The following is a 13,091-nucleotide window of genomic DNA, read 5'->3' on the forward strand; positions in this document are numbered from 1 at the left end:
ATCTGTAACCAAGACCTCAATGCACCTCTGCGTTGCAATCAGAGGAGGGAATTTGAGGGACATCTGTAAGAGAGAAGGAAAAGTCAAAGTTCAACACGGAAGACAAATCAGGAGCATAGCATGGCGGGAGGCTGCAGCGTAAGATATTTAACGAAAAGAAACGAAACGGGCGACATAAGTGACGTCCGAGATGAAGCTAGAAGTGAGCGGCCCATTAAACACAGTATGAAAGACGTTTACTCCAACTATCCTTTTTCGCTGTCAAGCATTTTCGAGTTTTTGAAACACTGCTCAAGGAGCAAAGGATACAGAGAGAAAGAGGGAGGAATTCTGGTGAGGGAATTGTCAGTGACGCTGACTGGTCCATGTCGTTTGCTACCAATCCCTGCTTTGTTTATAGGCCAGGTGGAGGAGGAATCTGGGGCCCAAGAAAGGCGAGTCAGTAACGCAAAACCTAACCCACACACTTCAAAAATAAACCCCCAATCATTTGATCCTAGTAACTTACCGAGCTGTAGCTACCAGGGCCAGAGGCTCCTGGAGGAGGCGGAGGCGGGGGAGCAGCAGATGACGGAGGCGGTGGGGGAGGGGCAGATTCCGTAGGAGGGGGTGGAGGGGGTGAACCTGAGGGAGGGGCGGGGTGCTGTTGCTGGGCAGCCGCAGCCGCAGCGTAATACCACTGCACATAACTATAATTAAATTAGTCATCCGTCCATCATCAGCACCCTCGAAATAGTCGCCAACTTACGCAGTATAACCACCATAAGCAGCATAAGGGTCTTGGCCACCGTAGTACTGGGCATACTGGGCAGCAACCTCAGCATCTGTTGCAGCGGCAGCGGCGGCAGCAGCAGCCGGGTCCATTGGTGGATTAGGGGTTGCTGAGGTCGCGGTAGCTTGGGAAGGGTTAGCAGCACCGTGTGCGTGGGCGTCGCGGGTCTGGTATGAGTTCTGATCATAGCCACCACGACCATAGTCACCTCGATGGCTGTCTCTGTCTCTGTCACGCGGCCCGTCGCGATGGTAGCCGTCTCTGTCATTCCGGTCGTGGTAGCGACCGCCACCGCGATTAGCACCATAACCACCACGATCACCGCGGCCATTATGACCACCGTCGTTGTCGCGGCCACGATAGTGGTCGCTACCACCGCTACCTCGGGGACCGCCACCGTACTGGCCATCATCATAGCCGCCTCTGTTAAACTGCCTGGGAGGCCGAGCCTTGAAGTCCTTATACTGTTGCATAACACTCGAAACCAGGTCGTCGCAAAGAGCCTTGGCCTCTTCGACCTTGTTAGGGTCGGGCCCGCTATTATTCAAATAAAGGCCAAGGTTAGTCTAGGCATGGAATAGGCACAACAAACGACGGTCCACTTACGCAACATGCAAAAACATATCCTCATCAGCTTCCTGATTAGTTGATTGCTCAAGGTAGCCGGAGCCACGGCCCTTGATTTGAACGCGGCATCCGGTTTCGTTCTGTATGTGCTTCACATACTGGCCGCCTTGACCAACTACTTGAGCCCTTAGGTTGAAGCCCGGTAGAGGCTCGAGTACTATGGGGATCTTGGCTTCGGGCCACTTGCGCTATGAGGTTGAGGCATATTAGTATTGGTAATTGGTTAGCTAAGGGACAGGAGACGTGCTCTACCAAACTCGTCGCGCTCAACTTGTTCTTGAGGCTCGCGACGGCGGAAGCGCCGCTCATCGACAAGATTAGGAAGGTCCTGCTTTAGCATGCCCTCGATCTTGGCAACAGCTTTTTCGAGGCCCTCTTTCGAAGTGCTGGTGATGTGTAGGTACAATGGGGGTTTCTAGTGGTCAGTGTGTTAGCTAGGGTGAACGGGGGCGGAAGGTCGACGGTCAGGCAGCTTGGGAATCTTATACAGATGAGGTGGCCATGCTCTTGTCGGGCAGGTAGTTTCCACGAGTCGTAATATCAGCGCCAGTTTCTTCCTTAATCTAGAGATGTAAACTTTGTTAGCAGCACGAGCTAGAACGCAAAAATTGCGACGGAGCCAGATTTACCTGGGCTTGCACGGAGCCCTTGGTAACAAGGAAGCGAGTCTTGTAGTCGTTGATTTCGATGTCCTTGATGAAGTCTCCGTCGGCTACATAGATTTCCTCGCGGATAGGGCCATCACCACTGACAGAGCCAGCAGCACTGTCCGAGCCCTTGGCGGTCGGTGTGTCGGCCTGCTGGGCTCCGCGTCTGGCCTGAAGAGATGCGTTGATTCTTGCGGCAGCAGCAGCTGTATTATAACGTTAGCTATGAAGCAGAGCGGGGGCAGAGCGCAGCACGCTTTTTGTTGCGCAAGCAACTATTATGCAGCAGCTATGCCTTCCGGCGCGGGGATAGTTTTCTTACCCGCAGCAGCAGCAGGGTCTGCGGCAGTCTCATGCTTTGCATCGTCCTTGACGCTTTGGGGGCTGCGCTCTCGGTTTTCGGAGCGTCTCGAAACAGGAGAGCGAGAGCGACGGTCGAATCGGGAGGCGCGCTTGGGTTCAGGTTCGGTCTGGTCAAAGCGCGACCGTTTGGGACGATGTTCGGAGTCAGCCATGGTAGAAATACTACAAAGCCGGGACTAAAGGCAAAAAAAGCAACTGGAGCTTCAAGTGCCAAGCGGACGAATGGCCGGGAGATGGCAAAACTAGACTAGGCGAGGAAGACGTGCTTATGCTATTCGAGCCGTGTGCTGTCTAGGACGCCGCCAGTCAAAGCAAGGGCTGAGCAAGTATAGCAACAGGAGCCGAGGGGAGGGATAGAGAAAGCAAGAGGCAAAAATACAACCAATGGTTCTATTGTTCTATTGGAAGAAGCGAAAGAACCAGAGCCAATCAATAAAAGGTGAAGACTTTTATGGTGGTGGTGGTCGCAGTTCGCAACGTCAGGTCTGTTCTAACCAAGGTTAAGCAGCCAAAAAGAATATCAAGTGGGTCTCCAAAAGCAAGGTCGCGCCGGCAGCTGTCGACTGGCAGATCGACAGCTGCCAGAAGCAATGCTCCGTAGCATGCACCTTTATGCAGCTCTATGCATATTTATGCAGCGTTATGCCGCTCTACATGGCTTGATCATGTCCGCGTCAGCACCCTCACACGCTTTTACCTCCATGCCAAGAAGCATCACCTGCCTGCCATGGGTTAAAGGCAGCGATCGGCTATCAATCTAGCCGTCACATCCACTCATGCACGTCCGCTCTACCTTGCCAACCTGGGCAGCTTGTCGGGTCTCCACGGGCTCGACCAAGGCCTGACCCCCGTGTCACACTAGGGTGGGCTGTGACGTGACAAGAGAGGCTGCCCACGGTGTAGAGAAGCACCATAGTAGGACCAATAGAAGGGCTATCAAGGCTAGGCGAGAAGCTGTTTGCTCCCGTCGCATCAGCTCTACTACAGAGAGCTGACAGGAAGGACGTACTATGTCTGTATCGGCCTTGGGCTAGACCCAGCTTAGAGCTTGCTTGTTTGCTATCCTGCCTGCAGCAATGAGATCTGCGCATCGAGCCCTGTCTCCTCTCTTCTCCTTGCTCTTCCCCCTCTATTTCCCTTGATGTTTAACCATTCGTCATCCATAATACAGACCCGCTACTCGTCCTGCCGCGAGTACAATCGTAGGCCAGCTTGCGATGGTGCGCACAAAAATGCAAATGCAAATGCAAATGCACCTGTGCATACAGACACAGACACAGATGCATACACATGCAGCACAGCAACGTTCACATGCATAGTCCATGGATTCCATGTATCGCCCGTTGATCATCCACCCACCCATCCAGCCCTTTCGTCTCACTACAGCTCGACAGCCCTTGGCCTGCTGGCTCCCAGTGAGCACCCTCTTTAGCTTTTATCCTGCAGCATTGAGCATAAACAGCATTCACTCCTTGTGCAGCTCATCCATCCCAGGAGGCTTCGATAGTATAGTCAAGCGTACAGAGAAGGCGGGCACTTTTGGCAGAAGAACTTGGGCGTTGTTGGGTTTCTATTTCCATATCCATATCTACATCCAGATCCACATCTACTCGCCTTCTTTATCTTTATCCCTCTGTTCTTTTTGCTGCCTTCTGTCCGTCTTTTTTTTTTCCTTCTCTCTTCTCTTCTCTCCATCTTCATCGTCTTTCATCGTCTTCCCCTTTGTCCCTATGCACAGACTCCGACATATTGACTTTGCCTCTTGAAAGATGCACCTTGTCCTAGCACCGCTACCATGCCTGACAAGAAGGACAAGAAGGGTCTGCGAAAATTTATGAGCAAGCTAAGCGGCTACCGTCCGCACAGGCATCCTGACAACACTCAGGCCCAGGCCCAGGCCCAAGTCCAGGCCCAGACGCAGGCCCCCGACAATGGCCTCCAATATGCGGACCCTAGCCGCCAATTTACTGGCGCTGACAGCCTTTATCAATGGCCGTCGCATATCCATTCATCCACCACCTCCGAATTCTCGCCACTCCCTCAACACACATCCTACCAACCAGAGCCCAGTCTAGATCCTGGGATGGTCGGCAGCCTTGATACGAGCTACACCACCTCCGCATTCAACCACGGCCCTAGTCAACATCGCCGCCACCGTTCCAGCCATACGGTTTCACCCCTCTCGTCGGATAGAAGCAGCCATCGCCACCTCAGCTACCAATCCGCCCATGCCAACGCTAGTTCTACGCATCGCCCAAGTCATGAGAGCGGAAGCAATAGCAGCGCACAAGCCTGGGGACAGGATCGCATGCCCGATATTCACCAGCTGTGTAAAATGTGCGTCTCCAGCAGCCATAACAAAACATCTACTGCTATTCTCCGTATCCTTCGAGAAGCCAGGAGCGCAGAATGGAATACAACACTGCAAACATGTGCTTTGGCCACTGCACAGAGCGACAATATCGCTCTCATGCAAGAGCTCTGTGAGCTTGGCGCGAGCATCGGGCCGGAAATTCGTGGTGAAAATCACGAAACGGTTTTGCACATAGCTGCAAAAAAGGGACAGCTTCTCATGGTCGAATGGCTGATTGAACACGGGGCTGCCCTAGGAGCGAGGGACTATGGGGGGTTGACCGCTGATCAGACAGCTAGTAATCATGGGCAACGAAGGTGTGCTGTCATCATTGCAGACGCAAGAGGCATGCCTTATGAACCGTGTATGTTACCTTCAACACTCTTGCCAGTCGGCTTCAACCTTTTATACGTATTTCAAAACTAATCAGCGTGTTGAATTGCAGCAGCGCAGTGGTCGCACTACCAGCCCCAGTATACTCACACGCTGTCCCATCATCCGCCACGCTGAAAGTAGCATAAAGATACGGGTTTTATCCTGGGCAAAGAATAATGCAACTCGGCTTGCTCGTACGATCCGGACATGGTTGCATTCTCCTACTTTTCCCCATCTCGGCCCCCTTCGAAATATCAGCGAGATGACAAAGGTTACTTGAATGCTCCCTATTTTTACTCCCAAGCCGTCTTCCGCCAGACATTGACTTTCCCCTCTTGTCCCCGTCAGCTTACTCGAATGCACCAGTAAAAACTTTTTTCCGTGTCTAGCACGCCTCTGTTATCGAGCCTGCGCCCTATGGGTTGAGCTTTAGCTGCCCAGTCTTGCACTGCACAATCACAACGAACTGATACCGAACCACAGCGCAACTTCAGTCATACGTGGTATGGTCAGTTGACGACAAACAAGATATTTTCCCACACAGATACACACCTGCGCACATCAGCCTGTTTTCATCCCATCCCTCCCTCCCTCCCTCCCCTTTCTCATTGTCTCTTTGTTATAAGTGCGCAGACACGCGCCCATATTAGCAGGGCGTAACCTCATCATCTGCTTTTTTCCTTGCCATTGTCCTTGCTTGATACCTCAGTTTTTCTTTTTGCCCTTGTTGCTCTTCTTACTTCTTTCTTTCTGCTTCTCGTTTCCGCATATCTATAGATGCTATAGACATACATATAGGACAATTTAGCCGCATATATTGCTTTTGCAATACTCCCCTACACCCATTCCCACTCTCACGACTCTTTGTCCGTCATCATGACACACAGTCGCATTTCTCTCAGCCCGATGTTGCAACCCTTATCTCTAACCCATGATTGCAACATGAAGCGACTAGGCCAGTGGGTCAACAATCTAGCCAACCCCAGATATGCGTTAGGGTTTATAGATCATACCCCACAATATTCTCTTTCCGGCGCCGGAGAATGGAGCAACTTACTTACGGCTAGGATCCATGACTCTACTCAATTTTTACTCTCTTTTTTTTTCCCTCCCGCTTTTATCAAGAGAAACATAGCCTCAGCCAGAATTTGCACCTTGGGTCTCTCTCTTTGTTGAGGAAGGGATCGTCGTCTAATTTTGTCTCGGTTTCTTTGTCACGTCTTCTTGCTGTGGCTCTTTTCCCTCTAGCGTTTTCTTTTTTCCTACTACTAACCTTTGCTTCCGTTTGACTCCCTACCCCCTCCATTATGGCTTCCCGCCGACTGCTGGCCCCCATGGCCCAGCTTGCCTCGGCTGTCCCCGTTGCCGTTCCGTCTATGCCTGCCATGCGCTCCTCTGCCGCCGCCGCCGTCACCCGCCGCTGGCAGTCAAGCTCGACCTCGGCAATTGCCTACAAGGCCCTGCGCCGCCGCAGCGCCCCGCTGCCCCTCGCTGACCCCCCGTCTTGGACCCCTGAGGCCGCCGTGTCCAACATCCTCTACGAGATGCCCTCGCCCACCTCAGCGCCGTCTAAGCGTCATATCCTAAACTGTCTTGTGCAGAACGAGCCCGGTGTATTGTCACGTGTTTCTGGCATTCTGGCTGCTCGTGGCTTCAACATTGACTCGCTGGTCGTCTGCAGCACAGAGGTCGAGGACCTGTCCCGAATGACCATTGTGCTAACGGGCCAGGATGGCGTTGTCGAGCAGGCCCGTCGTCAGCTTGAGGATTTGGTCCCCGTCTGGGCCGTGCTGGACTACACCAATGCGCCTTTGATCCAGCGCGAGCTGCTTCTGGCCAAGATCAACACCCTGGGTCCCGAGTTCTTTGAGGAACTGCTGGCCCACCATCGCGAGTTGGTGGCCACAGATGGAGATGAAGCGCCTTCCCTGGAGCAGATTTCCAAGGACTTCCACCCTAGCAAGCTGGCTCCTAGTGAGGCGCTTCGCCAAAAGCATCGCCATCTGCGGGATATTACGTACATGGCCCATCAATTTGGTGGTAAGGTGCTAGATATTAGCACTAATAGCTGCATTGTCGAGATGTGAGTAATGTCATTCTTTTGTTTCTTTTGTTCTAAACGGGTTTGGAGCTTGTTTATAGGCAGTTTGGTGCTGCCAAACTTAGTGGGCCTTTTTCTTTTTGCTGACTGTCTCACTCCATCGCTATAGCTCCGCCAAGGACTCACGTATCGATACCTTCCTCAAGCTGATTGCCCCCTTTGGCATTCTCGAATCAGCCCGTACTGGCATGACTGTCCTGACTCGTTCGCCTCTGTACGAGTCTGAGAACGAAAACATGGTCAAGGAGGCTGACGAGGTTGTTGATATCAGCCAGCTGCCCCCTGGTTAAAGAGGTTGGTTGTTTGCTGTAAAGATATGAGTCGAAAGCTGTTGTGGCTTTTGAGTTTCCTTTCTTTTGTTGCTTCCTTTATTGTGAATGAATAGCCCTTTACTACCTGCTTTTTACGTTGACATATCAGAGACCTTCATTTTACATACACACATATACACTCGCCTAAGCCACAGGGCTGACTGGGAAATGTTGGTGACTAACTTTAGAGAGAAAGGAGGCCAGAGAAATTAACTTAAGAAAGGAGACAGATTAACAGAATGTGTTCTTTGCCGATGTGCGTGTGTGTGTGTGTCTGGCCGGCTCTGTCAAGATGATGTTCAGAGGAATGTAAGGACAAGGGATGTTTGCTGTAGAACCACAGGAAAAAAACAAGATAAAAGGTGCACCGTCAAATGCAACAAGCGCCGTCCAGGTTGTTGGACAGTAAAGATCTGTTATTTTATATTATTGTATTTTTCTTTTTGTTTTTTTTTTCAAGTCTACTGCCGTAAAACAAGCGTAGCCCCTTAAATCTTACCCTTGTTCACGACGAAGCCCTCTAGAGCAGCTATTGTGTTCCTGAGTCAGTACAAAGTGTATTGTAGACGCATCTAAGCAATTCAACTTACAAACAGCAGCCCAGAGGCGGTTTTCGGCTTCGGGGAATACTAGCGAACGGTCGCTGTAGAAAACCTCGTCGTGCACTTCCTCCTGATGGCGAGGCAGGCAGTGCATGAACTTCCAGCCCTCGTTGGCGCCTCCACGCTTGGCCATTTCGTTGGTGATCTGGAAGCCGGCGAAAGCCTTGAGGCGGCGCTGAGCCTCGGCTTCCTGGCCCATGGACACCCAGGTGTCAGTGACCAAGACGTCAGCGCCCTTGACAGCTTCTTCAGGCACGTTTGTCTCTATGAGCTTGCCAGGCGAGGCAACACCCTTTCCAGCGGCGAGGATGAGCTGCTTCATGGTCTCCGGAATGGTGAAGCCGGCGGGCGAGGCCACAGCGATATCCACGCCCATTTTAACGCACCCAATGGCTAGATCAAACAGGACATTGTTGGAGTCGCCAATCCATGCCACCTTGAGGCCCTGTAGGCCAAGACCCGAGGCAGCGCCAGGAGCAAAAGTTTCGTGCAGGGTCAAGAAGTCGGCAATGGTCTGCAGCGGGTGGAAGTCATCCGACAGAGCGTTGATGACAGGAACGGAGGAGTCCTTGGCTAGGCCAGTAACGTCGGAGTGCGGGCCGACGCGGGCAACCATGCAGGAAGTCATAGATGATATGACTTTTGAGGTGTCGTAAAGGGACTCGTTAACCTACAAGGGGGTGTTAGTCACATCAGAGGTGGTGGGGGACGTAGGCACGAGCCAGTAGCAACACAATAGGGGCCCATTAGTAACACTCACGCCTAGCTGAATGTCATCTTTGCCTAGGAACATCGCATGGCCGCCTAGCATAGCTACAGCAGCCTCGGTAGACACACGTGTGCGTGTACTGCGCTTGCTAAACATCATTGCCACAGCCTTGCCTGCCATTGAGCCAGCCAATTGGGCGGGGATTTGGCCGCCCTTGACGGCGGTCTTGTGGGCAGCGGCATTGCGAACCAAGGTGGTGAACTCGGGGGGTGTCAAGTCCGCAATGGTCATGAGATGGCGCGGTGCGGACGGGGCAGCAGAAGCGGAAAAGGCTCGCTTTTGCAAACCGCTAATGGCGGCCTGGGCTGCCTTGGTGGTGTGGCTCTTCATGTTGGAGATAGGCGAGCTTGGGGGAAGGTAGTGAAAAGTTTTTAGAGTGCAAGATGATTTTAGGCCGTGGTTAAGAGCAGACAGAACGACGGACGGGCGCTTTGATTTAGGGCGGCAACACTGTAGTCATAAAGTCGTTAAGCGGAGCAGACCAGCAACAAAGGATTTGTTTGACGTGGGTTGTAGGTCAAAGTTTGGTTTAGGCCCAAGTGCAGTAGGCTAGTGAGACAATGGCTCTTAGACGCCGTTTAGGCATTGTAGGAGTCAGCGATGAAGGGCTGCAGAAAGTCGCTTAATTAATGTACTCACATTCAAGCTGCTAGTCGGCCAAGGGCAGCGGATGAGTCAACCAGACGTCCATTCGATGATTGTTTTGTTCTCTTAGTATCTAGTATTCCGTTCCAGCATCGTACCTTGCACAGTTCCAGTACACAGTCCATATTGATATTTAGCACTGTTAGAGCTCATTGTCGAGTCAGCCTTATCTTATCAGCAAGAGGCGGCAAAAGCCTCGCGCGGCGTCTCTGTGCTGTCTGTGTCTTGCTCATATCTTCATTCTTGGTGTGTGGTATGTGGTTAGGCTGAAACAACGTCCGTGTCGAATGCCTTAAACCAGGTTTTTTTTTTCCATATTTCATTCAGGTCTTTCTTTCTTGGCTCGACCCTTTTCGCTCTTTTCTTCACTCTTTTTCTTTTATTTCCAATACCCAATTTATTGCTTCATTACTCGCTCCACCACACCATGACATCGCCGCCATCACCGACTGGCTCGGCCCTGGGTCAAGACCCAAGCCCTTCCAAGACCCCCAGTCCAAACCCCATTTTCGACGACGACGACCACATACCTTCCGACGAAGTATCGCCGCTTCTTGGTGCCACAATTCCGCGCCGCTATGATGGCGTCGCAAGCAGTTCTCAGGAGCCATCGGACGATACCAACGACAGCAGCAAGCTTGCATCAACAAAAGCCTCACGTAAATCGCTCGCCTCCACCATTGCTATCGCTCTACTGGGCTTGGTCTCTCTGCTGGCCATTGTTGGTGTTTTCGTTCTCCCACACAACGTCGAGTCCTACGTCAAACAGGCCGCTGTCCTGGAGCCGACAAACCTCGCGATCGAGTCGGTGACGTCAGATGGCATTCGTGCCCGCATCGGTGCTACTTTTCAGCTTGACTCCCGCCGTGTTACTGAAGATACACCACGCAAAGTCGGCACTTTCGCCACTTGGGCCGTGCGCAAGCTTGCAACTGCAGAGACTCGTCTTCATCTGTACTACGCCGATAGCACTAACACAGACTTGAATAACAAGCTTCTGGGCTCTCTCGTGGTGCCCCCTCTGGCCATCAACCTAGTCGACGGCCGGGTCACCCATCTAGACTTTATCACAGATATCGTACCCGGCGATGCTGAGGTTTTCCGCAGCCTCGCTAACCAGTGGCTGCATGGCCAGCTGGGGGCTATCAAGGTGATAGGCAAGGCTAATGTCACGGTCAAGACGGGAGCTATCCCGCTAGGCACACACGCTGTGGCCGAGTCTTTATCGATTGAAGGTCAATCTCTCTACCACTCCTTTGCCTCGGCGTACTTTGGCGAGAAGCGTCTTATCTAGCGCTGACATAAATGCAACAATCACAATCCCATACACTGTTTGTTGTTCCTGTGCCAACCCTGGACTAGTGATGCGTGCGCCGTTTTACTCCAGTCCTGCCTTTTTCCTGCTGTTCCTGTGCTAATACGTTCTATGTCTGTTTCTCCTGCCGTAGCCGGTGATATACCTGCGATCCCCAAATACACCATATCCCGCCTGGAGTTCCGCGATGTCGGCAATTCTGCTGTAGGCGCCGATGTAGCTGTAACGGCTTACAACCGACACCCAATCCAAGCAAGCATTCCATCGCTTGCATTTGACGTGTTGATTCCCGACTGCAACCCGCTTGATCCATATCTCGTAGTGTCCCGGGCTACCACCGACCAAGTTCTCGTGTCTCCGTCTTCTAATGTGACGGCCAGCGCACACGCCGTTATACACCAATTGCCCAAGTCCATCATGCGTGTATGCCCAAAGTCGACAAGCTCGCCCCTGGACGAGTTCTTGCACCACTACATGAATGGCCACGACGCCACCGTATTCATTCGTGGAAGCCGAACCCCGGCCAAAGGGACGCCAGCCTGGATCGGCGCCTTGTTGTCGGACCTTATGGTACCCGTCCCATTTCCTAGCCACTCGTTTGATGATGTTATCAAAGATTTTTCCCTCACCGACGTCGACTTTACACTTCCCGATCTCTTTGCCGAGCCCGGCAGCCCTGAGGCGGACCCCAAGGTTTCGGGCACCATTCATGTTGTGGCAGCACTTCCTAAGCAGCTAAACTTCGACATCAACGTGACGAATATCCGCGCCTCAGCAAATGTGTCCTATCAATCGCACAAGTTTGGCGAGTTACATCTAAAGAAGTGGCATGCCGCCAACTCAACTAAAGTCCATGATGACGTCACAGGCGAAAGCGACCTTGAGATCTATTCGCGCATAAAGAGCGCGCCTCTCACTATCACTGACTCAGACGTCTTCTCCGAGGTAATCCAGGAGGTTCTCTTCGGCAACGGTGACATCATTCTCGATGCAGATGCTACTGTTGACGTCAAAGTCACCACTGCTCTTGGTGAAGTGATTATACGAGATGTGCCTGCTTCTGGCCAGATTCCAGTAAAAAGTTCGTCTTTTTTCTCCCCGAACTAGGTTTCTCTTTTTTCTTTCTTATTTTTCTTTATCTTGGTTGTCTCTATTGTTTCTTTGTATTGTCCGTCCTCCTGTGGTGTCCTTGTCTATGTCTAGCTGCTCTTTGGCTAACGGCTTCCTTCTAGACCTCCCTGGCGACTCCCTCGGCAAAAGCCTGGAGCCTCAAATAAGCGAGTTGCGTATCATCGAGTCATCATCTGCAGCTATAACGCTTTCCGCCGTTGTAAACATCACTAATCCTGCGCCTTATTCTGCTTCAATCCCCTATATCAATATCCATTTGCTCAAAAACGGCTCTGTTCTTGGAAATACCACTCTACGCAATGTCAATATCACCAGGGGCCGCAATTTGAACATTCCTGTGTCTGCAATTTGGGCTCCCGAAGATGCAGGGCTAGATGCTCGCAAAACTGGCGTGGATCTTATTTCTGGTTATCTCTCCTCCTATAACACCACCATAACCGCGAAGCTTCATCCTAAAAGCATCCCCGCCTGTCCTATAATTGGGCAGTCGTTATCCAACATCAGCATCAACGCCACAGTTCCAAGACTCTCCGCACCGCGTGATGGCCACAGCCCAGATGACGGCAGTAAAACGGGACGCGGCAAGGGCGAATTTATTCGTGATGCTACTTTCCACCTGTTTACCTCGACTGCCACCTTTACCCTTGTCTCGCCGCTGCAGTATGACACTATTACACTGCGTAGCGTGAATGCCACAGCTTTCTGGAACCACACCGAACCCGTCGGTGAAATTAACTATGGTTATTCGTTTGACGCCCCGCCCGGCGCATCGACAACGCCACGACTGCCGGTTGATTGGAGCGTTGGCTCCGTAGGGTACAACGAGTTGCTAGGTGCCATGGGGGGTAAGCTAAAGCTAGATGCACGGGCCAATGTCATTGTGGCCATTGGAGCATACGAGGAGACGCTCTGGTATGTTGGTAGAGGCATTGGAGCGACTGTCAGGCTGTAGGGGTAGGGGTAGTAGAAGAGCTGTGGTTTGACTGTATTCAGACGGTGCATTTCGTTCCTCGGCGCTCATTATTGCCATAAGGCTTGACCTTATTTTGTAAGTATTGTTTCTGTTTTAGTGTTTTCTTT

The 13,091-nt window shown here is 52.0% G+C and overlaps 6 protein-coding genes across 6 annotated transcripts; 4 read left to right on the plus strand and 2 right to left on the minus strand.

The window, feature by feature from the left end:
• Positions 1 to 496: 496 nt before the first annotated feature.
• On the minus strand, positions 497 to 2,561 carry HOO65_060009 (uncharacterized protein; the record flags this gene model as incomplete). Its single annotated transcript, XM_071003762.1, has 6 exons — positions 497 to 689; positions 749 to 1,309; positions 1,379 to 1,556; positions 1,652 to 1,814; positions 2,029 to 2,252; positions 2,369 to 2,561. The coding sequence occupies 6 exons, from the start codon at positions 2,559 to 2,561 to the stop codon at positions 497 to 499; spliced, it is 1,512 nt and encodes a 503-aa protein (XP_070857359.1).
• A 1,643-nt stretch (positions 2,562 to 4,204) lies between these two features.
• On the plus strand, positions 4,205 to 5,188 carry HOO65_060010 (Ankyrin repeat protein; the record flags this gene model as incomplete). The annotated part of the gene is made up of 1 exon (XM_071001035.1): positions 4,205 to 5,188. One exon carries the CDS (start codon positions 4,205 to 4,207, stop codon positions 5,186 to 5,188), a length of 984 nt encoding a protein of 327 aa, XP_070857360.1.
• Positions 5,189 to 6,444: 1,256 nt separating this feature from the next.
• Positions 6,445 to 7,528, plus strand: HOO65_060011 (Acetolactate synthase small subunit, mitochondrial; the record flags this gene model as incomplete). Its single annotated transcript, XM_071003973.1, has 2 exons — positions 6,445 to 7,220; positions 7,348 to 7,528. 2 exons carry the CDS (start codon positions 6,445 to 6,447, stop codon positions 7,526 to 7,528), a joined length of 957 nt encoding a protein of 318 aa, XP_070857361.1.
• Positions 7,529 to 8,037: 509 nt separating this feature from the next.
• HOO65_060012 (Ornithine carbamoyltransferase) lies at positions 8,038 to 9,250 on the minus strand (the record flags this gene model as incomplete). Its single annotated transcript, XM_071003935.1, has 3 exons — positions 8,038 to 8,078; positions 8,140 to 8,821; positions 8,912 to 9,250. The coding sequence occupies 3 exons, from the start codon at positions 9,248 to 9,250 to the stop codon at positions 8,038 to 8,040; spliced, it is 1,062 nt and encodes a 353-aa protein (XP_070857362.1).
• A 742-nt stretch (positions 9,251 to 9,992) lies between these two features.
• Positions 9,993 to 10,859, plus strand: HOO65_060013 (uncharacterized protein; the record flags this gene model as incomplete). Its single annotated transcript, XM_071001036.1, has 1 exon — positions 9,993 to 10,859. The coding sequence occupies one exon, from the start codon at positions 9,993 to 9,995 to the stop codon at positions 10,857 to 10,859; it is 867 nt and encodes a 288-aa protein (XP_070857363.1).
• A 132-nt stretch (positions 10,860 to 10,991) lies between these two features.
• Positions 10,992 to 12,963, plus strand: HOO65_060014 (pre-rRNA processing protein; the record flags this gene model as incomplete). Its single annotated transcript, XM_071003782.1, has 2 exons — positions 10,992 to 11,961; positions 12,113 to 12,963. 2 exons carry the CDS (start codon positions 10,992 to 10,994, stop codon positions 12,961 to 12,963), a joined length of 1,821 nt encoding a protein of 606 aa, XP_070857364.1.
• Between the last annotated feature and the right edge of the window lie 128 nt (positions 12,964 to 13,091).

This window comes from Ceratocystis lukuohia (assembly GCF_044167205.1).
Source record: "Ceratocystis lukuohia strain C4212 chromosome Unknown Supercontig6_pilon, whole genome shotgun sequence".
Classification (NCBI taxonomy): Eukaryota; Fungi; Ascomycota; class Sordariomycetes; order Microascales; family Ceratocystidaceae; genus Ceratocystis; species Ceratocystis lukuohia.